This window comes from Crocodylus porosus, unplaced genomic scaffold, assembly GCF_001723895.1.
Source record: "Crocodylus porosus isolate Cpor-Errol unplaced genomic scaffold, CroPor_comp1, whole genome shotgun sequence".
Lineage (NCBI taxonomy): Eukaryota > Metazoa > Chordata > Crocodylia > Crocodylidae > Crocodylus > Crocodylus porosus.
This window is the reverse complement of record NW_017728916.1, coordinates 21,905,025-21,927,591: the sequence shown is the minus strand read 5'-3', so window position 1 is coordinate 21,927,591 and position 22,567 is coordinate 21,905,025. Positions and strand designations below refer to the sequence as shown.

Sequence of the window (22,567 nt, the reverse complement as noted above, 5' to 3'; positions counted from 1 at the left end):
GTAATATCAATAACCTTGATTTTGGCATGTCATCTTAGTCTAATGAATGAGCAGGCAAGACCTGCTAAGTCTGCTTAAGATTTGTTTTTCTGATGAAACACAGATCCAACACTGAAATTTCATGCCACTTTGTCCCCTAATCAGAGGAACCATATCAGAGTTTGTCTGTAACCATGCTTACTTGAAAGATGGAGATGGGTTCCCTACAAATTCCCTGTTTTTCACATCACTAAACATGTGTGATCAGCAGGGATCCAGGTTTTCCGTTTCCCACAGAAAAACAGAGGAAGATATGGACTTCCCCTTTTGTCAGAGGAAAATGTGGATTTCTCATTTTACTGGAGAAACTCATGTATTTTGCAGTTTTGCAAAGAGCTCTCTGCAGGCTGGGAGGGAGTAGGAGGAGGGCGGTCAGGCAGGGGGCAGATGTATATGCCAGGCAGCCTAGAGAGCAGCTTACAGGTAGGTGAGGTAGGCAAGACTGAAGTCTCCATAAGGAACGAGGGAGGGAGTTAGGCAGGGTGGGGGTGGGGCTGGGGCTGCTGCCAGCCAGGCAGTGTGTGGGGCTTGGGGCCCTAGCGGTGAGCAGGATGGGGCTGCAGGCAGTTTGTCTGGAGGGCAGGGTCATCTCTCTGCCGCTGCGTGCACTCCTGGGCAGGGAAAGGGGGACCTATGTGCCCCAGATCTGTGTGGGGTTGGGGGGCGGGCTGCCCACCCCAGGGCCTCCACAGCCCAGTGGGTGTGACCCGGCACTGCAGGACACAGCAGGGCCACAAAGGAAAGCTGCTGGCCAGCTGTGAGCTCTGTAATGCCCTGGCAATGCATCCCCTGTGCACGCAGCAGCAGTGAGGGGCACAACTCCGCGCCACCACCCCCACTACTGCCCCTTGTGCAGGGGCCACGTCACCATGGCAGCACAGAGCTTGCAGCAAGCAGCTTTCCTGCGCAGCCCCACTATACCCTGAAGTACTGGGTTGCACTTGTCGGGCTGCACCAGCCCCAGGGGAGGGCAGCAGGGTGGGAGCCCGAGCCCACAGCAGGCAGCCTGTACCCCCGTGCACACAGATCTGGGGGTGCACAGGTTTCCCGTCACCCCAGAGTGTGTGCAGCGGTGGAAAGCCTGTCCCACTCCCCGCCAAACCCACAACAGGCAGCAGGGAGGGAGCCAGGGACACTCCACTGCAGCAGCCACTGCCTTCTGTCAGGGACAGGAGGCTGTGGACCCAGGTCCCTGGCCCCATAGCCCTGGCAGCTGGGGACCCCCTCCAGCATGACTGGGAGAGGCAGGGGCCTATGAGTGGGGGTTGGGGGGCACCAGTAGGGCAGGGGGGTCTGTGAGGGGGACAAGGAACATCAGCAGGGCCAGGGGGCTATGGGGAGGGATAAGGGACACCAGCAGGGCAAGGGGGCTGTGGGGGGTAGTAAGATGCCTATCATTTCAATAATGGATTTTGGATTTTAATCAGAGAATTTGCAGTTTTCTTCAGGGAAAACCAGGATCCCTGGTGATCAGGTCAAAACAACATGATGACCATAGTATACTCGAGATTTTCCTTTATGCCAGAGCTATACAATTTCTAAGCTGCTGGGGACCACACATCCCACGGGCCTCACCAGTGGGAGTAAAAGGCCACATTGGTGGGGGCCACAGGCTGCACAAAATACAACACCCCCCTGCAACCTCTCACCATGCACCCAGGCTGCCCTGGCCTCAGCTTCAGTTCCCTGCCACCCCACCCCAAGGTCAGGCACAAAAAGCAGAAGTCAGAGAAGGGAGGGGGATCCTAGAAACTCTGGCTGCTGTTGCAGCTGGAGTAAGCTGGGGGGGAGGGGGGCAGCAACCAGACAGGAGCCCAGGAGTCACAACTTAACCCCTTATGTACTACATGTGACCCAGTCCTACCTGGACAGCCCTGCTTTATGCTAATAGGCTCCCCCAGGACTGGGGCTATTTTGTTTTCCTTGTTTGTATGTGCAACCATGGAAACCTTTAAGCAAAGTATTAACTCATGAAGAAGCATGCTCCCCAAGATTTTTATAGTAACCAGTTCCTTCTTTCCATAGTTTTAGGGAGAGCTGCAGCTGTGACATAGTGGTATATATAAGTCACTGCTCTTTTCTTACACCTCAGGCAATTTGGGATAAATGAAGGGACTTTGCCCCCCCAGCAGCTACTGCTAGGAAACTCTTGCAAAAACGATTCTGAATCCAGAGAATTTTCTAACCTCAAATCGGCACTGCAAGAGGCACCTGTTTAGACAAACTACACAGGAGGTTGACGCAGCATCGTTGGAACAGGAAATTTCTAGTGAAAGAGGCCAAGTATAAGCTTAGAATCTAATAAATCAAGACTAAGAATAATACAGATTTTGGTTCCTTTTTCTTTTCTTCTTGTTCTAAGCAGCAAATCCAGTCACAATCTTTCTGCAGCTGCAGGAGGCAAATTAATCTCAATGTGTGTTTAGGGGTGTGCCAACTCTCAGCCAACCCAGACCCATAAAAACGAGCTGCAAGTAGGGTCACACACATTTTACTGGATTTGTGGATTCTCTTACAAAAGAGATTTAGCTTTAATTGCAATTTCACTAAAAATAGTATGATTCATAAGTAAAAATACGGGAAAAAATGGACATAATCTAAACAGCTCCCTCAAAAATATAGACTACATGGGCCCCTCATCAAGGTGCCAGTTCCAATTCTAGTTCGTTACACAGGAAGAAATGAAAATGAGATGCCTCTTCATATTTCAGGCTCTCCTGTCTTGTTCTCAGTGCTGTCCAGTCAAATATCTGCACTTTTTTTTTTAAAAGGAAGAAGCTTGCTAAAGCAAAAATGATACAATTTGCCTAATTTAAGTTTATGCTCAGGCTTCCATGTGTTACATTTATTTTGATTAGTTGCCATATATTACATAATATTACAGATACATATTGCTCTTTACAGTAATTAAAATCAACAATTTCCAAGCCCCAAGCAAGCTTACATAATAAATACAACTCTATAAGTGCTGAAGTGTATTTCTCAAAATAAATTGGATTTTTCAATTGTGTAACTAACTGATATATGCTTGTACCAAACTACATAAGCCTTTTGTAGCAAGGGGTTTAAATGTTTAATTTATTCCACTATATCTATTAAATAAATCACTAGTGGCCCCTTTGTTATATAAAGGATTGAAGGGAAATATATTCTCAGCAAAGAAATGTTAAGACCAGGACACTCCACACTGCAATCTTCTGGTTACACAACTAACCTACTGCAATAAATTTTGATAGTATGTTAACTTCTAACATTGTAGCAGCTAATTTCTGGGGTAGCTCACTGGATAATTCTAGCAGCCTGAAAGAAGTGACACTCCTCAAATCAGTAACTAGTTCCAAAAAGTCTAGGAAGTTTTATTAATGGAAAAATTGTACCAAGTCAATATTCTACAGGGAAGAAGGAAAAAAGATACTTACTTAGAAATTTGGTGGAGATCCTTGGAATTTGATGCTTCCAAACCATAAAGTTTGAGAAACTTATTTGAATACTGAGCAAAGTGCAAATGATATGGGCTAACAGTAAATAAAGATCACACTTGGAATAAATTTGAAATCTAAAAGCAGAGCTAAGTAGAAGATAGTCAGATATGTATTATACAGCATTCTGAGGGAAAAGAGGGGGTGAATTATTAAGAAGGTTACATACAGAGATGAAAAAATACAAAAGCTTAATGACTGAAACATAAAGGACCCGTCAGAGACTGAAAGAACACAAGGCTCTTAGACTGCATGGATGATGACTTGGGTTAAGGCAGCACTGTTGATGGAAAATAAATACTCATCTTGATGTATATTTTAGAGAAGTAGATATATCTGCAGACATTTCATAGATTTCATAGACATTAGGGCTGGAAGGGACCTCGGGAGATCATCGAGTCCAGCCCCCTGCCCAAAGGGCAGGAAGTCAGCTGGGTCATAGGATCCCAGCAAGATAAGCATCCAATTTGCTTTTGAAGGTGTTCAATGTAGGTGCTTGAACCACCTCCGATGGCAGGCTGTTCCACACATTTTTATTTGCCAGGTTGGATTAGTTAATATATAAGGGTGGGGATGTTTTTGGTTTGTTTGTTTTTTTAAAAAGCCCCTCACAAAACTTTAATTCGTGGTTGAAATAACCTGACAGGGTAACTTAAATACTACTTTGCACTTTTGTGCTCGGTGTAGAAAAAAATCAATTTTAAAACTGGTAGCACAAAGAGTGCAAGCATATACATTCATCATCTTTCACAAAAAAAAAAGCAGCAGAAATTAATGAAATCACAAACCTAACACATTAACATTTGTAAGGCAGCATCACAGCTGCCCAACAAGCTTCTTTATATTTGATAGAATTATCACAGATAAGTATTTGTCTATTTTATTGTTCATTTAGAAGTTTTTCTGAACTGTAAAGCACAGGGGTGGGCAAAATGGTAGATCCAGCCAACGCTGCTCAGTGGAGACTCTGCCCCAGTGCTGTCAAAGCACCACCACTACTAGGGTCTCCACGGAAACCAGCCAGAGCCACATGAGCAGGGTTGCTGGTATATGAAGTCCACTGTGAGCCCAATCTGATCTAGGGGCAAAACTAACTGTAATTAAATATTTAAAAAAATAAATAAAATAAAAATAATTCTTCCTAATATGGTTTATAGCTAGATAAACAAACTACCCCTTTTAACAAGATCACCTTTAAAAAATAACTAACAACTTATAAATATTCCTAAGGTCTCTTCTCAGTGCATCTTTAGATCTTCTGACTGCACCAAAAATTGTTCTCTTTCAGTTCACAGTATTTTTTAGTGAAATACCTCACAAGAGTAGTTTCAAAGAAATAAGGGAGAAAAAATGTATATGTATGCATACACACATTTTAATACATTAAATATTAATACATTGAATCATTCGACATTAAATAGATGAATCATGATGAATAAATCAATCATAGATGAAACAACTTTTGAGTTGTGTTATTACCCATACAAAACACGCATGTAAGCTGTTTGAGACTCAGTTGGCTTGAAGAAAACTTCATCAAGGTAAGACAAATAAAAACAGCCAGTTTTCCAGCTATTGGCAAAAACAGATTACCTCTGATTTAAACACAGTTCTGGTTGAAAGAAGTCAGATACTTATTTTTCACACGCAGTTAAATCATCTAGTTATGTTCACCTTACACAAGGATGCCAAGTTCCAAACAAAAGTTAAGGATGCCTGTTAATAAGATTCTCCGATGTCACTAATTCTGCATCACATCTACTCAGAACAAATGCAAATGAAGGGGATTAAAAAAAATAAGAAAGCAATCCCAATTCTCTTCCAAGTAGTTACAGTTATGAGATTTATCCTTCAAACATCAGGGAGCTGATTAGGACAAAAGTATGCTAGGGATTAGATCTGAAGGGACTCCATACATAAAAGACTAACAGCGTAAGGAGGAAGATATTGAAACAACTATTTTTCCAAGATAAAAATATATTCATGTCCAACAAATTTACATTTAGAAATCATCTCTAACATCCATTAAGCAAACATCTTAGGAGACAGATAAAAGTAAGAAACATTTTATTTGTTTTTTGATTGGACCCAACTCTTCCAAAACCTTCTACATTTTTTTCTGATAGGAAACAGAAAGGTGGCATGATATTGCTGCTTACTGCTATATATGTACATGCTTCAATCACAACTAGAACTTAGCTGTTTAACTCTGAGTATGGACAAGCACTCACTTCCAGCACTAAGAATTTCTGTGTCAGCCCTCTGGCTTGATGGCCCCACAGAAAAGCTCTCCAGCTAGGGGCCTGCAAGAGCGCTGCTCCTTGGATCACCCCTGCCTTTAAGGGATTGACAGCCTGTGCTCTCCCCTGCTAGGGGAAGCACCACACCGTCAATGAGTGGTTAGCAACTGCTGAAAGGTGGCAGCTGCCATGGACAGCCCTGCACCCTACAGGGCTGGAAGGGGCAAGAACTATCCTTGCTACTTCCAATCCCCACCCCACAGTGCAGGGAGCGGTACAGTTCTACTCCCTGAGATACTAGTAATGGGTTAAACAAGAGGGAAATTCTTCCTGACCTCAGAACACCATAACCCTGCTCAAAGAAGGACCATCCTCAGCTAGGTCATTCCAGTCAGGGCTTTGTCAAATTTGGCCTTAAAAACCTCTAAGGATGAAGAATCCACTACCTCTCTCTTGGTGGATTGTTCCAGTGCTTCCCCACCCTCCTAGTGAGAAAGTTTTTTCCTAATATCTAACCTAAACTTTCTTTGCTTCAACTTGAGACCATTGCTCCTTATTCTGCTACCTGCCACGGCTGAGAACAGTCCAGCTCTGTCCTCTTTGGAACCACCCTTCAGGTAGTTAAAGGCTGCTATTAAATCCACTCTCAGGCTTCTCTTCTGCAGACTAAATAAGCCCAGTGCCTTCAGACTCCTCAGAAGTCATGTGCCCCAGCACCCAAACCATATTCATTGCTCTCTGATGGACTCTATCCAACTTGATCACATGCTTTCTAGTGGGGGGCCCCAAAACTAGACACAGTACTCTAGATGTGGCCTCACCAATGAGAATAGAGTGGAATAATCACTTTCCTCAATCTGCTGGCAAGGCTGCAACTAATGCAGCCCAGAATGCTGTTGGCCTTCTTGCAACAAGGGCACACGACTGATTCACATCCAGCTTATTGCCCACAGCAACCACCAGGTCCTTTTCTGCAGAGCTATTGCTTAGCCAGTCAATTCCCAGGCTGCAGATTTTTCTGTCCTAAGTACAGGACTTTGCACTTGTGCTTGCTGAACCTCATGAGATTTCTTTTGACCCACTCCTCCAACATGTCTAGGCCACTAGCCCTAGAATCCTAGCCCTACCCTCCAGTGCACCTACTACACACCCCCACTTTGGAGTCATCCATGAACTTGCAAAGGGTGCAATCCATCTCATCTTCCAGATTGTTAATGAAGATATGGAACAAAACCAGCCCCACGACCGACCCCTGGGGCGCTTCACTTGATACCGGCTGCCAGCTAGAGATTGCACCATTGACTACTACCCATTGAGACCAACAATCCAGCCAATTCATCCAAACCATACTTCCTCAGCTTGCTTGCAAGAATGCTGTGGGAGTCTGTATCAAAAGCCTTGCTAAAGCCAAGGTATATTATATCCACTGCTTTCCACAGAGCGAGTTATCTCATCATAAAAAGCAACCAGGTTGGTAAAGCATAACTTGCCCTTGGTGAATCCATGCCGACTGTTCCTAATCAACTTCTCAAAGTGCATAAACATGGATTGAGGACCTGGCTCCATGATTTTTTCAGGGACTGAGGTGAGGCTGATGGTCACTCTACAGCCGTGCATGGAGTGGCAGGGAGATCTGCCCGTGGCTGGAACCATCCAGGAATTGCAAGACAGGTCTAGCTACAGGAGAATGCCCCTAATCCCATCCCATAAATCAGCTGATTGGCAGGATAAGCCATTCCCGCACAACTTGAGCATGGAGCTGTAGGAGAATGCCTCCATACTCAATGTACAGACACAAGGTCACACAGATCTGTTCAGCAGTAACACGGTTCCTTCAGGGCCCCGACAGCTACCCTTGCACGGCTAACAGGGAGCCAGTACCCTCCTGGAGAATGGAGGATTGTAGGATACACTACTGGGAAAAATATACAGCCTTTCAGGCTGGTGTGCAAGAAAAGAGATGTTCCTCATTTAAAAATGCCCTCATTTTTTCATGAAAGAGCCAGTTCTCTTTCACGAAAATGAACACATCTACGTGCTCTGTTTGTGCCAGGAGAAAGGCTTTTCTCCCAGCACAAATATAATGCCTATCCACAGCACGTGTCTGGTGCTGCCAACTCCATTACTGAGGTTTCTGCTCAGGACACTTTCAGGAGCACATCCAATGCACCAATGACTTGAAAACAGACAAGTTCTTGGTATTCTATTCTTTTCCAACTTTTGAGGCCATCCTCTTCTTAACGGTCTCAACTTTTCTACTTAAAATCTAGACAAACATGTCTTTCAAATTAAACTAATTCAGACTGAGGTTTCCAAATACCCTTCCATAATTTGTTTCAGAGTGCTCAAAATAGATTTTAAACAAAAGGCAGATCAGTGCAATTAAAATAATGACAGATTCTCCATTATCCTGGATAAATATCTAATACATGAGCTTGAGAGGAGAAGGTTCCCCAAGAGAATAAATAAACTATTCAAAGTACTGAGAGAACTTTGTTTAGTTATGTTAAAATCTTCAATGAATTGGGATGTCGTGGGACTGCACACAAGGCTATAATAATCCCAAACTCTCTACTGTGCCACCAATTCAGCCTTGTTAGCACCAGAATTTTTAGTGAGAAAATATGAGAACCAAAATGGAAAGCCATCGGCTCTAGTTCTTCACAGTAGTCTCATTGTGGGAAAGACTTTGGGATGTAACATCAAAGCAAGCAAGGAACAATCAGTGGCAACAGGCACTTATACGATTGAGGGTATCTGAAAAGCACAGTGACCCATCAATATCAGTCATGAGAAAAAAAAAAAATCGCTGAGAAGGCAAAGATACGGTTATTTACTAGAGATGCTAAAAACAAGTAGGATTGTGAATGTGATGAGCGCTGCTCATGATGTGCAATTAGATAGGTAGTTACCTATTTGTAAAGATAATGTAGCTATTCCTCCCTTATAAAAATTAATACAACATATTTTACTCATACGCATACCAGAAAAATGTAGTTAAACAAGTTATGCACAACACAGGTCCCAATCTTAATTAATTATAGTAATCTGCATATAACTTAAGTATATAAATGTATGTATACAAGAACTTTCCTTCCCAGTCTATCTTATAGTTTAATTTTACCCTATGAACTACACAGCTGATGGAACTGATTAGAGCTCATTCCAGGTCTTCTGAAGCAGCCTTCACCTCACTAGGTCCTGTCAATTTCAAGGCTATTAGAGGCATAAGACACTCTGAGAAACAAGATAACAAGCCTTAAAATACAAAAAATTTTATCCTTGCTATTGCTGTAATTAATGAGCATTGTTTTTAGTGTGTTTGATAAATACATAACTTTTTCAGTCTCCAGGCTACATACTTAAACTGGGTACACTGATACTCTACTAGATTGTAATGAGTGTATCCTGGGGTCAAACCAATACCTTATTTTAAAGTACCATTTCCTTACAGAGATTGCATTACAAACCCTATTTCAAACTTATAGGATCTTACAACAGCCTAGACCTGTCTAGTGCTCCCCACTCTCTCCCCACCAGCCCCTACATCATCATCTCTAAATACTTGGTTGTCTAAATTAGTGACTGTTTATTTATGTAAAGTAAGGTAACCAAAACATCAGCACAGAAAATATAATTTGAAATACCAGAGAAAGATTTTAGGCACATTTTAAAAGTTCCAGGGAGCAATAAAAATATTAGGAGTTATTAATTTTCTTAATTCTCTTTTTAATCGGATCTCTGATGTGCAGCTTCATAATTCACATCTATAATATTCACGTTAGTTTTCAATGATATATTTTAAAAACTGTATTAGTATCTGGAATTGATTTTTCCTAACACTATACTTACATAAGATAAACATAAAATAAAGTACTTACACCGCTCCCGGCATATCGAACAATAAATAATAGATTCTCCTGACAGGACTTTGATGACCTGGCAAAGCCCGAATGCTTTCAGCCAAAATCATATGAAACCATAAATCACTCTTTATTTTATAGAATATTTCAAAATGGATTCCTGCTTTCTACCTTGAAAGTCATTTCATGTGTTATTTATAACCAGAGAAGACCCGAATGGAAAGAAAATTGCACAGAACTAGAAAATTTACTGTGACTGCTTTTATAAAGAATAACTTCTTTTTAGAAAAAAAATGAGAATTACTGGCAGACTTGTGAATACAACTACCTTTTAGAGAGCAACATCCTTTATTTTACAACTTAAACAGCAGCTAACACAGGCCTTCTGCAATATCCTAGATACATTTAAGCAATGCTAAAAATTGAGGTATAATCCAACCAACTAAAGACGTTCAAAGTTAAGGATGACACCGCATCCTTAACTTATGCTATTGCAATAAAATGCACAACGTTAGACACCTTTGCACTTGCAATGATTCCTGCCATAAATTCAACCTTATTAAAATGTTCCGTCTATGAATTTTCCTTTTTAATCATGGTTTGAAGACAAAGCACTGTCATTAAGTGTAAAATCTGGATACCTGACGGTGCCATTCTCATATAAATGCTTTCAAGAAAACAGTTGTATGCTGTTGTTTAGAAGGTACTCTTTAACTCGGTAATTACAATGCCACACATCCCCTTATAATAAGCAGAGCTACTAGTGTAATGCTTAAAAGCTAAGCCTGCAAGCAGTTCTGAATGTCAAGAGTACAAGTGTTTACAATAGGATGCCCTCCAAACGTGGACATTGCATTCTCTCTATTAGAACTTACTTAAGTATCTCTTTTTTAAAGAGCAAATTTGATCAAATGTCAGTACTAGCATATGAATTACTGATATGTACGGCATCAATATATTGGGGTTTGAGGGGGAGGAGGGGAAGGTTGTTACTGGGTAACTCAGCCAAAATAAAGCCATATACCATTTTCAAACTGCAAGATGTGAAAGCTCACACAAAGGTACAAGAGCTACGACAAAAATGGAACTCCAAAAAATACTTCTTGTATCTTTACTTCAAAAACTCAAAATTCAATATACAGTTAGCAGTTTTGTACCCTGTTATACCTGCAGTTATAAGGAAATGGGGGTTATATTTACTCCCAATCTGGTACTGAAAACTTTTTTGGTTATTTAGAACTAGCGTACAGTCAATAAGTAGCCCTGGTATTCCCGTATTAACAGAGCTAGTTTAATAGAGCCTCTGTTTAAAAAAAATGCATATGTAAACTACGGTAATAGAAGCCAATTCTTTCAGAAAACATAAACACAAATTTCTATTTACCAGACAAATATGAAAACATTATTTTTGAAGCTATGTGAAAGATAAAAAAAAAAAAAAAAAAAGAGGTATAAGATGAAGCACAGATGACCAAATTTACCACAAGGTTCCGTTTTCCCTATGCTCACCAGGACAAATAGGTTAAATGAGCCCAAATTCAGGTTTACCACTTAACGTGATAACTAAAAATCAACAGATGTACACAACGTATAAATCAAAAACAGAAAAAGACCATGAAATAATAGAAGGACTTAACAACTGGCTTTTAATTCAAGTTTTCAGCAATATTTTAAAGAGTTCTTACATATCCATATTTTTGACAATTACACAGCAATGGCTCCATTAAATACTGGTTACAAGACAGACAGAAAAGTCCAAAAATACAGTTAAAACAATACAGGCAGTCCTCCGACTTACAACACAATAGCAATCGTATTAATTTGGAAAGACTTCTTTGAGGTGACTCTGCAGGACTTTTTGAAGGATTCTTAGCTGGAGTCTTCTCAGGAGTCTTGGCTGCAGGTTTTTCTGGAGTCTTGGCTGGTTTCTTAAAGGCAGTGTCCAAGGAAGTTTGGACAAATGTTCTCCAGGGAGATGGGTGACACAGCAAACTTGTTCTCTGGCATGGCATGGTGTCATATCATGGTGTTGTAAAGTCAAAATTGACATCAGGAAGTTGAAACAGGGTGTCAATTTATAAATGTTGCAAGTGCTAAACATTGTAACTTGAAACACAAGTCAAGGACTGCCTGTATCTTATAACACATCTTTTCCAATGCCCTTTTTTAGAGGGACATTGCAGAAAGAGATTGGCACAAAAGTTCAGCTGCTGGATATGTTTACATACTTATGTATGTATGTATGCTGACATTCATATGTTATATATTAGCAAATATGAAAACATGAAAAAAAATATTTTCCATGTAATGTTTTAAATAAAAAATATTTTCACATCTGTTATATTACAGTGCTTTGAAATGCAGGTACAAAGATAAAAAATGTAATTTTTAAGCCAACTCAACTTCTATACTCTTGTTTCACAGGCCTAATTTATAAAAATGAAATCACAACAGCTTATAATTTAGTTTATACAATTAAAATTATTAGTTGAATCTAAAAAACAACTAACTATGAATCTTTTTAGTATCTGAAGTGCTGATCCCCTCATAGCATTCACATACAAGCACAGAAGTTTGCTAATTTATGCTAAAACTTCAATCATATGTTATAAGGTTAGAGAGAATACAAAGTTACCTAATATAGTACAACCTTTTGCCTAACATTGGTTACACAGGTTTATCATGTAATTTCTACATGAAGCCCAATAACTTTTGAGAAACAAAAGCCTGTTTCAGACAGACATCCAACCTTGATTTAAAGTGTAAAATGACAGAGAATTTGCCACACTCCTCTTAAACTGTTCCAACATTAAATAACCCCATTAAAATGATCTTTCCTGCTGCAAATGATCTCATTAACTAAAATACTATATAAAAGAGATTGATTTAGAAGGAATGATTAAATCAAAAAGAAAACTACATCAGTAAACATCGTAGAGACAGAGGATATGACAAATTCAATTTTTGATGCAAGAGCTATCAAAGCAAACAGAATTCTCGAATTCTCGAAGTCAACTGAAACTGAGACTATTTTCTCCAAAAAACTTTACATCTCAGTGAAAACTCTCAGACCTTCATTAACTCAGATTTTGATTATTTTCACTCTTCTACAAATCTATATTATGCCTCTTCAAGGCATTTAAAGAACACATCTACTAAGGTCTTCCTGTAATTATATTAAGTGTACTACCCCGTTCACCTGAATCCTACGTATGACTCCCCCACTGCTTTCCACATCAGGCTGCACTCTTTAAGGCCTTTCAAAACTTTTACAACTTCTTGGAATCTTTGCTTTATGCATCTTCCACAGCAAGACAAATGCTGATTTCACTCACTCAACTATCTGTATACCTCCTTCAGTCCACACTTCCATACAAACACTAAACTGAGAGCAGTATCCTCTTCCTCTTTCAATATACCTTTTCTACAAGCCAACCCACTCATGATGAATACTGTGGAACATTTGGGGCTAGCTGATTTTTGTTTAAGGAAATACTTACAGAGTTTAGAACCTCTTTGGTTCAACACAAAGCTAACCTAAATAGATTTTTCCTTACCATTGTTTTGCAATTGTTTCCAGAAGTTCTTCTGGAAAAAATAGCAATTAATAAGATCTTGTTTTATTTTTTATCTGAAGAGATACAAAGGGAGATGATTTTTCATATTTCACTGTACTTTTACATTTTTGTAGAAACAACTAAACAGAGTTTAGAAATTAAACAAGGACTACCCTTCTCCTTAATGGCAGGTCAGCTTATCACCTAAAACATAGCCTTTGCCTAAAAACTACATCAAATTCTAATTCACTTACAGAAAACCCATAACCCTTGGAACAAAGTGCTACAAAATTCCCTGCTTACTCATCTATGTACTGTCAAAGTCTGTTTTCAAACAGTATAATCATTTCCATTTAGGAGAAATGCTTTTATACAACCAAAAGGAAATAGAAACATCTTAACACATCAGGCTAGACACAGCAAAATGTAAAACAAAGTATTTGCCATGTGTAGAAGTTTAATAGTTCCTCCTGTGTATTGGGGTTTTATAGTAAACATTAGAATATGATGGGAAGGAAACATAATTGATTTTAATTCATTATTATTAAATTCAGATTTGCTGAAGTAGTGTTAAACTTCAAGAGAAATCTCCTAAAGCTCAGGAATTTAGTATGATAACATAGAAGGACCTGTAGAGAGATTGGCTGGTGCTTGATTTACATGCAGGTGCTAGCATCTTTCTGAAACTCTCCTTTTAAAGTGGAAATTTGCCTTCTCTGGAGATTGAGAATAAGAGAGTCAGACTTTCCTTCACTATCAAACTTGGGCATTAGAAAGCACTGGTCATACTTATCAGTCATTCAGATTTTTTAAATATTTTTCTTCCACATCTCAGACTGAAAAACGGAGAGATCTTGTTACTTTGGGCTAAAAATCAGAAAAGTTAATGGGTTAAATCCTGACAGCAAAACTCTTCTTTAAAAAAGGGAAATAAGTAAAGCTGAATCTAACCATGACAGTAATTCTACAAGAGCATGACTCTCCATGGGAGGACATCAGGGAAATGATGGGTGGAGAGATATAAGTATACATAGGAATATTGATTATCTGAATAATAACTTATTCATGATGCATCAAGATGATGGATTTAATTTTATTAATGTACCCATCTCTTCCCAACTACATTAGTCAGATAGAAACTGTATGTATTCCTTTAAACAAAACCTGTTAACTTTTCTGCTTTTATATGTGTATAGCAGAGAAGATTTTCAAAGTCAAAGCATATGCTACACATACCTTTGCAAGTACCCAATCTAAGGGAAAGGGAAGCTAGCTAAAATAAGCAACATCCAACTGGCTAATTTCCCCTATATACTTTATATATCTACATGCATTAGTTGCCATAGAATGAGAAAAATTATGAGCTGTCAATCCTTGTGTTTCAAAGCATAAACTTTCATAGAAAAGTTAACAAAAAGGAGCTAGCTGGAGAGCAGTGGGGTGATGAAGCAGATTATTTTTTTGCACCTTATGTTAGAACAGTGGTTCTCAAACATTTTAGACTCCCAGAATCCCTGGAAAAAAGTCAGCTCTTAGCTTCCACTATTTTTTGCCTACAGAAAAATAATAGAGCAGTTTTTCTGTTGCAAAGAACTCAGAGAGCCCACGTTTATGGATTCATAGCTGAAATCTCTGGGTTAATCTTGTGAATCACATTTGCACACCTCACAACACTAACATTGTGTGGCACCCTGGCAGAACCCTTAAAAGGATCTCAAGGCACTCTGGTTCAGAATCACTGGGTACATCTACACGAGATGCTCGCTGCCCATTAACCCAATGACTATGCACAGTAGCATCACAGCAAAAACCACGCTATCATGTGCAGTGTTATTAGGCTAATGCACAATAAGCATCACTAAATAACTGTGCCAGTGCTACTGCGCAGTAACTTTAGTTACTGCACATTCAGTTAATACTTCATTAAATGTAGTACTAAACTAAATGTGGAGTATTTAAGTCTCATTAATTAACATGTAGATGTGTTAGATGCATCCAGTAGCGATCACTGTCAGAAACAGGATGATGATTTCAACAGAAAACAGGGATGAACTGATGACAAACACCCTCCCTGTATATAGGAGCCTTGAATCTGTTTTAGGCTTGTCAGCAGGACTAAACTCACAAATATTTTCAACATTTTACTTCTGAAATATTTTTATAACTTACGGTAGGTGTATTGATTGATCAGTTGAATTTTCTTTTAAGAGGGTAAGCTCATTAAATATATAGACTACTCAGTAGTGTAACTAGGGCAGGGTAAACTCAGAAGATGCCCCAGGCACTGTTCTGGCAGGGGGGATGCAGGTGGAATATCAACTTTTGCTGCAGCCACACAGTCACAGGAGCACTAGTAGCAGCTGGAAATTGCTGCTGCCCCATGCATCCTGCTACCCCAGCCACCTGGCTGCTTTGTTATGCCTCAATGAAACAGCACAGCTCTAACCTGGAAGTTGCACTGTCTGTATTTGTTCAACATTTGAATTATCGGCTTATTTTTGCTAGGCAGTATATATTATAAACACTCTTTTTTTCTAAAATTAAACAAAATCTAGTAAGAATTTGAAAGCAGTTGGTGGTTAATAGCCAGATTACTATGTCTAAACCTTAAAGACTCAATTCTAGAATTTTTAAAACTTTTTTGACTAGTTCAATCTAACAAAAATGGGCAGCTTGAGGGGAAAACTAATAGCTATGCAGTTTGATTCCTCCCCTTTTCTATATGCAGGTAATCATGAAAAGATAAAACTCCATTTAAATTACACAGGTTTATAATGTTTTGCTGAGGTTAAATCAATACATACATTCCCAATTGAACCCATCCCCCTAACACTGATATGACTTTAAAATTACTTTTTTGCTTTATTTTGTACTTCAGATATGTAAATATGATAGTTCAGTGGTGCTCAATATTCTAGCCTCACAGACCAGGTGGCAGGAACATGGCCAGAGCCCATGTGCCATCAGTGCATCAGTCCAGGGGTCAGTCCAGAGGCATGATTCTGTGTGCCCATCCACCAGATCCAACCACGGAGTAACCCTGTTCCCCAGTGTGATCTGATATCTGGAGCCATGTCAGCAAATATATAGGTCTGCAAATGTGAAGGAGGGAGAAGGGTGGCAGCATTAATTGCCACAACTCTGGAAGTCACAGCAATTGACGTGACCACTTCCCCCTCAAACTACATTTTCAAACCTATGGAGGGTTCTGGCAGGCCGAATGACAAGGCCTCATAGTCCAGGGGTTGAGCACCACTATGACAGTTTATTCAAAGTATGTGAGAAAGTTTCTGAACTAAAGGAAATGTTTTGACGCATTGCTGGATGATAAATAAATATTCAGCAAGAAATTAATATGCTTTTGATATAAACTTCTATGATCTCCTCTCACTCCCTCTCTTGAGCAATAGTGCCCTCACCGATAACTGAATGGGCATGGAAACAACTACAGCTCCATTATTAGGTTTTTATCCTGCATGGTAGGGTATGGAAAAATACTACAGGTCTCTTAATTTACTCAAAGATGTTAAGTTAGTAAAATACCATTGATGGTCACCAGTGGGGAAACATGTCCAGATTTTACTATTTTTGCAAGTCCCAGAATAAATCTAGAAACTTCTGAGCAATAATCTGTCCAGTACAACAGGATAGTGTTTTTTCACTAATTTTTTAAAACAGCATATATGCCAGTATATTCCACCAAGCCAATCTATTTTATGCATGCAAATCAAGTTGGCAAGTTAACATAGAAAAATATAACTGAATGTTTCATAAAGGAAACAAAAACTACACAAGAAAGTCATCATTCTGCAATCAAATACTCTGTGCAGATCCAGGGAGGCCCTCAAAAGAGCATGGATCCACCCAGGTGGCAGCCTCCCTCCAAACTGTCATTCCCAAAACAGCTGCTTTGCTGGGCCCTGGGGCAGGCTCCAGCCTTGGACTGGGGCCCAGTGGGGAAAATGCAAACTAATAAATGTCACATGAAGAGCACTGATGGGACAGACAGACATTTTAAAATGTATATAATTTGTATCTGAGGCCAAATTAGCCAAAACCAATTCCAAATCCGAGAGTCCAGAACCATAAGTGGCCCTACTACTGGCAAACATCCTCCACCAGCACCTGGGGCTTCAGATGTTTCCAAAACCTTTGGTGGACAGTCTACTTGCAGGTTCAAGCCCGGAGGCTTGGGGTTCGTATGCCCCTGACTTTTGATTGCCCTTCGCCATAAGGCCCTCAGAGAAAGCAAGGGAGGAAACTCCCATTTCCATAAACTAGGCTTAAAGCCACTGCACTTCAAGGGTATTGAACCACGCCAGAAGAGCAGTTCTCCTGTGAAGAGGTTCAGGAAGACTGCCTTCTTGGAAACAGATACATGGTATTTCCCCTGCCAAGTTAAGAAACCACTACATTTGATCTGAGCCTTCAAGAGACAGACATTTTGTGGCAAAAAAAAAGATTAAATTAAGGAAGGAACACTTCCCTGGGGTCATCTACAAGAGCAGCTCCAACGAGGCCACTCTCACCACAAGGTTCTGTGAAGCAAAAGTCAACTTAAATAAGTCTACTTAGGTCAGACAGTTGGGCAAGAAGCAGCCTCATTTGTAAGGAGTGTCCAGGCTGTCCTTTCAGTCTCTATCTTGTGATGTGTTCCAATAAAATATGGAATAAGATACTCCACCCTGTCCCGTCCCCACCCCAAAAAACTGAAGGCATTTCTGTCTACGAGTGAAATCTCCAGCGACTGAGGGGGGAGGGAAGGGGAGAGGAAGGGCAGTTACCAACATCTACTAGGTGTCCTGAAGAAACCCTTGTTATCTAAAACCTAATTCTGGAGCCCACTGGTAAGGCGCAAAGGCAACATCTGAATGCGCGTAGGAGGAGCAGATGCGTCAGAGCGAGCCGGCGGCACCAGCTGCCTTGCATAGTCCGCCTGCTCTCGGCTTGCTGGGGGCTGCTCAGCATTACAAGCCCAACCCCCAGCAGGTCGCAGCCTCCCTCCGAACAGTCATTCCCAAAACAGCGGCTCTGCCGGGCCCTGGGGCGGACTCCAGCCTCGGTCTGTCCGGTCCCGCTCCTGCAGCCCTGCGCTCGCCCCCAGCCCCGGCACCCGGCCCGCTCCCCCCCTCGTGCCCCGCGTCGCAGGCGGGAGCCGCGCCCGGCCCCGAGGGGGCGCCTCCCGTACCGGTTCCTATCACCGCCACGTCAAACTCTGAAGGCAGGTTGTCCGCCATCTTGAGGAGGGAGTCATGTGACCGCTGCTGGCGGAAGTGAGCCGCCCGCTCCCGTGCAGACTCCTGGGGGAAGCCGGGCCCTGGTGCATTGTGGGGGTGCCGGGCGCTGCGCTCTGCTCCGCAGGGGGACACCGAGGGCCCCTGTGTGGCCGTGTAAGGCTGCAACACTCGATGTCACCAGATCACTGACCCGGCGGCTCCGGTTCCGGGTGACGCGGCGGGGACCTCTCCGGAGCTTCACTCCATGTTGCACTGATGGTCTCCCCTTACAGACCGACTCGTGCAGGAGCCTCCCGCAGCCCCTGCCTCCGAGCCCATCGCTCCGGGGCCGCTCCCAGCCCGTGTCTCAGGGGAGGCCTGACGGCCTCAGCGCGGACGATCGCTACTGGGGGTCTCCTCACTCGTTTTGTTCTGGGAACAGAAGCGCATTAAAGTGCACTGGGGCCCTGGGGAAGCACAAAAGTGGAGGTGCTCCCCCTCCTGGTGATGGCGGGGGAGGCTGGGTGGACCCACGTAGGCTGGGGGGCACGTGCCCACCTCTTCTCCCTGCTACAGTCGAGTGTACACACGGGTGCGCACACTACACTCTCGGTACATGGACACAGACAGACGCGCACGGAACCCGATCACACGGAGGCAGCGCCCCACCGCTCGCCCCCTCCCTGCACGAGCCACCTGTGGCTCAGTCTTGCTCCCTCGACCCGGCCCCTGTTACACTCACTTGCACGGAGCTGCTGCCCAGCTGTCCCGCGCAGCCATGCCGATGCAGAGGGCTGGCTGGGCTGGGCGGGGAGCAGGCAGGCAGCAGCACTGGTGGGGAGGCTAAGATGAATTTGGGGGGGGCTGTAGCCCCTAAGTCTCTCCCAGCTCTGCTGCCCACAAAAGCTCACCATGGCACAGCCCTGTCCCAACTGCCCCCCTGCCAAGTGAAGCACAGCTCTCCCAGTCCTGTTTGCTCCCTCTCCCCCAGATGCAGTGCCACCCAGTCTTGCCCTCACTCCCCCAGGGGCAGCTCAGCTCTTGTGGCCCAACCCCAGCCTTGCCCTCCCCCCACAGCCCCATTTGTGGAGAGCTCCCGCTCCAGCTCCCAGCGAAGCAAATGTGAAAGCTGCCGTTTTAAACTAGGCACCAAGAAAGGGCGCCATGTTTAAAACTGAGGCTTTCACTTCCCTGCTGATAAGGATCCTGGTACCCCAACTTGATAGAAGCCCCTGGGTTTATGCCCAGCTTGCCCGTTCATTAATCTGCCTATGCCTGGAAACTTCCCTCTTTTTTTTTTTCCCTTTTTTTTGTAAGGAATTTTTTGTGTGTGTTCCAAGCCAGATCAGCCAAATCCATTCCAAATCCATGAGTCATTCAAGAACCATATGTGGCCCTACTACCAGCAAGCATGCTCCACCCCACCTGGGGCTTCAGATGCTTCCACATCTTTTGAGGGGACTCCTACATGTACGCCCAAGCCTGGAGGCTTGGGGTTCAGATGCCCCCAAGTTTTGCTTGTCTTCAACCATATGGCCACAGAAGCAAGCTAAGGAGGAGTCTTCCACTTCCATATAGTCAGTATATAGCTGAGATCTTCCCATTGGAAGTGAAAGTGGGAGGCTATCATTATCTCCCTGCATTATACTACCCCCTGCAAAGAAAGTGGTTTTCCCCTGCAACTAGGAAAACCATATTAGTTGTCATGGTATTTCCCCTGCCAGGAACTACACTTGAACTGAGAGAGGGAGCTGAGAATTGCCTGGTCCAGGCTCCGTGTGTGAGGACAGGACGGTGCTAAGGACAACAGACTTCTCTTCCCCTCTCTGTCTGAAAGGGCCAAGTACCCGTGTACAGGAACGTGCTTACTTCAAGTACACAAATGAGCTGCAGCCAGTCGCCTTTTACAGTCTGCTTGTCTCATTTCTTTGAGCGGGCCCAGCGTTGGAGGAATAACTTCAGGGGCATCGCTTTACCCCTTTGATTTGCCATGTGTGCCCTACAGACTTCCTTTATCTGCTCAGGTGTAGAAAAGCCCTGCTATGCCTGTGAATAGGCCAACTGTAGGCACACAATCTTTTTCCCCTGGTTTTTGTACTGCACAAATGTGCTGAACTCCAGAATGTTGCAAAACAACCAATGCTGCTGCTTCTGAGTCCATTATAAATTCTTTTCAGCAGTGTTTTATGTTTTAACTCTGGATAAAGTATACTCTAGGCTGAAATTTAAGTGGTGGTGTTTTTTAAAATCTGATTGCTGTGTTGTATTAGAGAATAAAATGGGGAAAAGATGCCCTCAGTTTCATGTAGTGTATTTTATATCCATATATGGCATTTAAAATTAGCTTTCATTAAACTAAGATTTTGCAAGCAACTAGTCTGCGCTATTGGCCAGAGTCCTTAAATACTTTTTCAAGATGCAAATAAATACAACCACAATCTTTTGTGTATAAAAACAGTTTATTTTAAGCATATATTAATTTCTTATTTGGAAATGTTATTAAAAGTTTTTAAAATGTTAAATCCTTTAGATGAGTCAGCTGTTGAACATATTCATACATGCACACGCACACCCCCAACACTGTTAACAACAGCCTTTCTGGAGCCACTAAGATCTACTGTGTAAAACTTAAATCTTTTCATACATCCATGCTTCGGACACAGGCTAACATTTAGTTTCATTAATCTCTCAGTACAGATGATTCAGAGTTAATAAATATACTGACACCTTTAGGGAAGAAACCTGCTGCAGCTTTGTCCCTGCATAATATGCATATTCACAGAGCAACTTTTTCACAAATGGACTTTGAAACTAAGGTGAACCCTAACATCCTTTGCCTCCCCTGTGCAAGATGAAGTTTCTTTTTTACCTGGGAGAACTTTTACAGTCTTTGAAAGCTTGCAAAGAAAATTTTTTTTGCTACTATTTAGTTGGTCTAATAAAAGATACCACCTTTTACCCAAGAGTTTTGTCTGCCTCTTAAAAGCTGTCAAATACTCAGACATCCCTAAATATTTTTAACATTTGGAGGAAGGGAAGCAGTGAATCTTCAGGAAGAGTAAAAGCCTATTAAATTCCATTTTCTAACTAACCTGTCTCTTCTACACAGCCTAAGGTCCCAGCTTTGCAAACTGTACATATTATACAGCCAGAGATAATCCATGGGCTATTCTGTTTACATTAAATTAATAGTTACAGTGTTATACCCCATCCATTTCAGTATTTATTATCATAACTTACCCTTCTTTGACATCAGTCAGTCAGGTAAAACACAATTTTTTACATGTTTACACATTACTATTTGTTGGATTATTTTTTTCCAAACTATTTCATTTGTTATTTTTTCTTATGTGTCCAGTCTTTGTAAGTTTATTTTTATTTCTCTACTTTCCCTTACCTTTGGAATTTCTTCCAATTGAGTTGTCTCAGATCAAGTATAAATTGCAAAAATAGTTGTTATGTTGTTAAATCAACTTTCTAGATCATTTACAAAGATACTAAATAAAATATGACAAAGCAATCATACCCAAAAGTTTGTTGAATAATGGGGAAAATATTAATGTTTCCTTAATGTTAGGGCTTTGGTGCAGAGGTGTTGTATTCAAGCTGTTTAGTATCAACAAATCTGTGAAACCTTGAAACTGGTTGATAAGATTAAATCATATGCATATTAAAATCACAAGCAATAATTTACAAATACTTGTATTATATGTATAAGTAATGCATTCTGCTTTCTAGAATACTGGGGCAATCAATACTAAAGTTTGAATATTAAATATCAACATTTGAAAAATTAATACTCAATTTGCCCTCCTCTCTTGTGGGCCAAATAAGATTCTCAGATATTGGAACCAGTCTGCGGATGCTTGAAAACAATTTTATAAGTCAAAATTCATTGGATTGTATATTCTGTAAGCACTGTTTGATCAGCTATTCTCAACTGCCCTGTTTTCCCTGTCACTAAGGGTAAGGATTGCACCCTAGGGACCAGGGCTGGCACATTAAGGTAAACATTAGCAGATGCTGGTCTTATCTCATAATGGGAAACGTCCATGTTGGTGAGTGACAGACAAGTAAGTGGCCTAGGCCAGGGCACAGTCTATTGTCCACAAGCCAAATCTGGCCTACAGTGGCACGGGGGAGCAGCAGCACATCACTTAGCCTGGCATGTCT

General features: G+C 41.7%; 1 protein-coding gene across 1 annotated transcript in view; it reads right to left on the bottom strand.

Annotated features, from left to right (window-relative positions):
* The window catches only part of CHM (CHM, Rab escort protein 1), a 146,406-nt gene extending 127,948 nt beyond the window's left edge, over window positions 1-18,458 (bottom strand). The window contains exon 1 of the mRNA XM_019536476.1: window positions 18,367-18,458. Coding sequence (XP_019392021.1) covers window positions 18,367-18,415 — 49 coding nt within the window. The 5' untranslated portion in view covers window positions 18,416-18,458. The remainder of the gene's footprint in view (window positions 1-18,366) is intronic.
* Window positions 18,459-22,567: the final 4,109 nt, after the last annotated feature.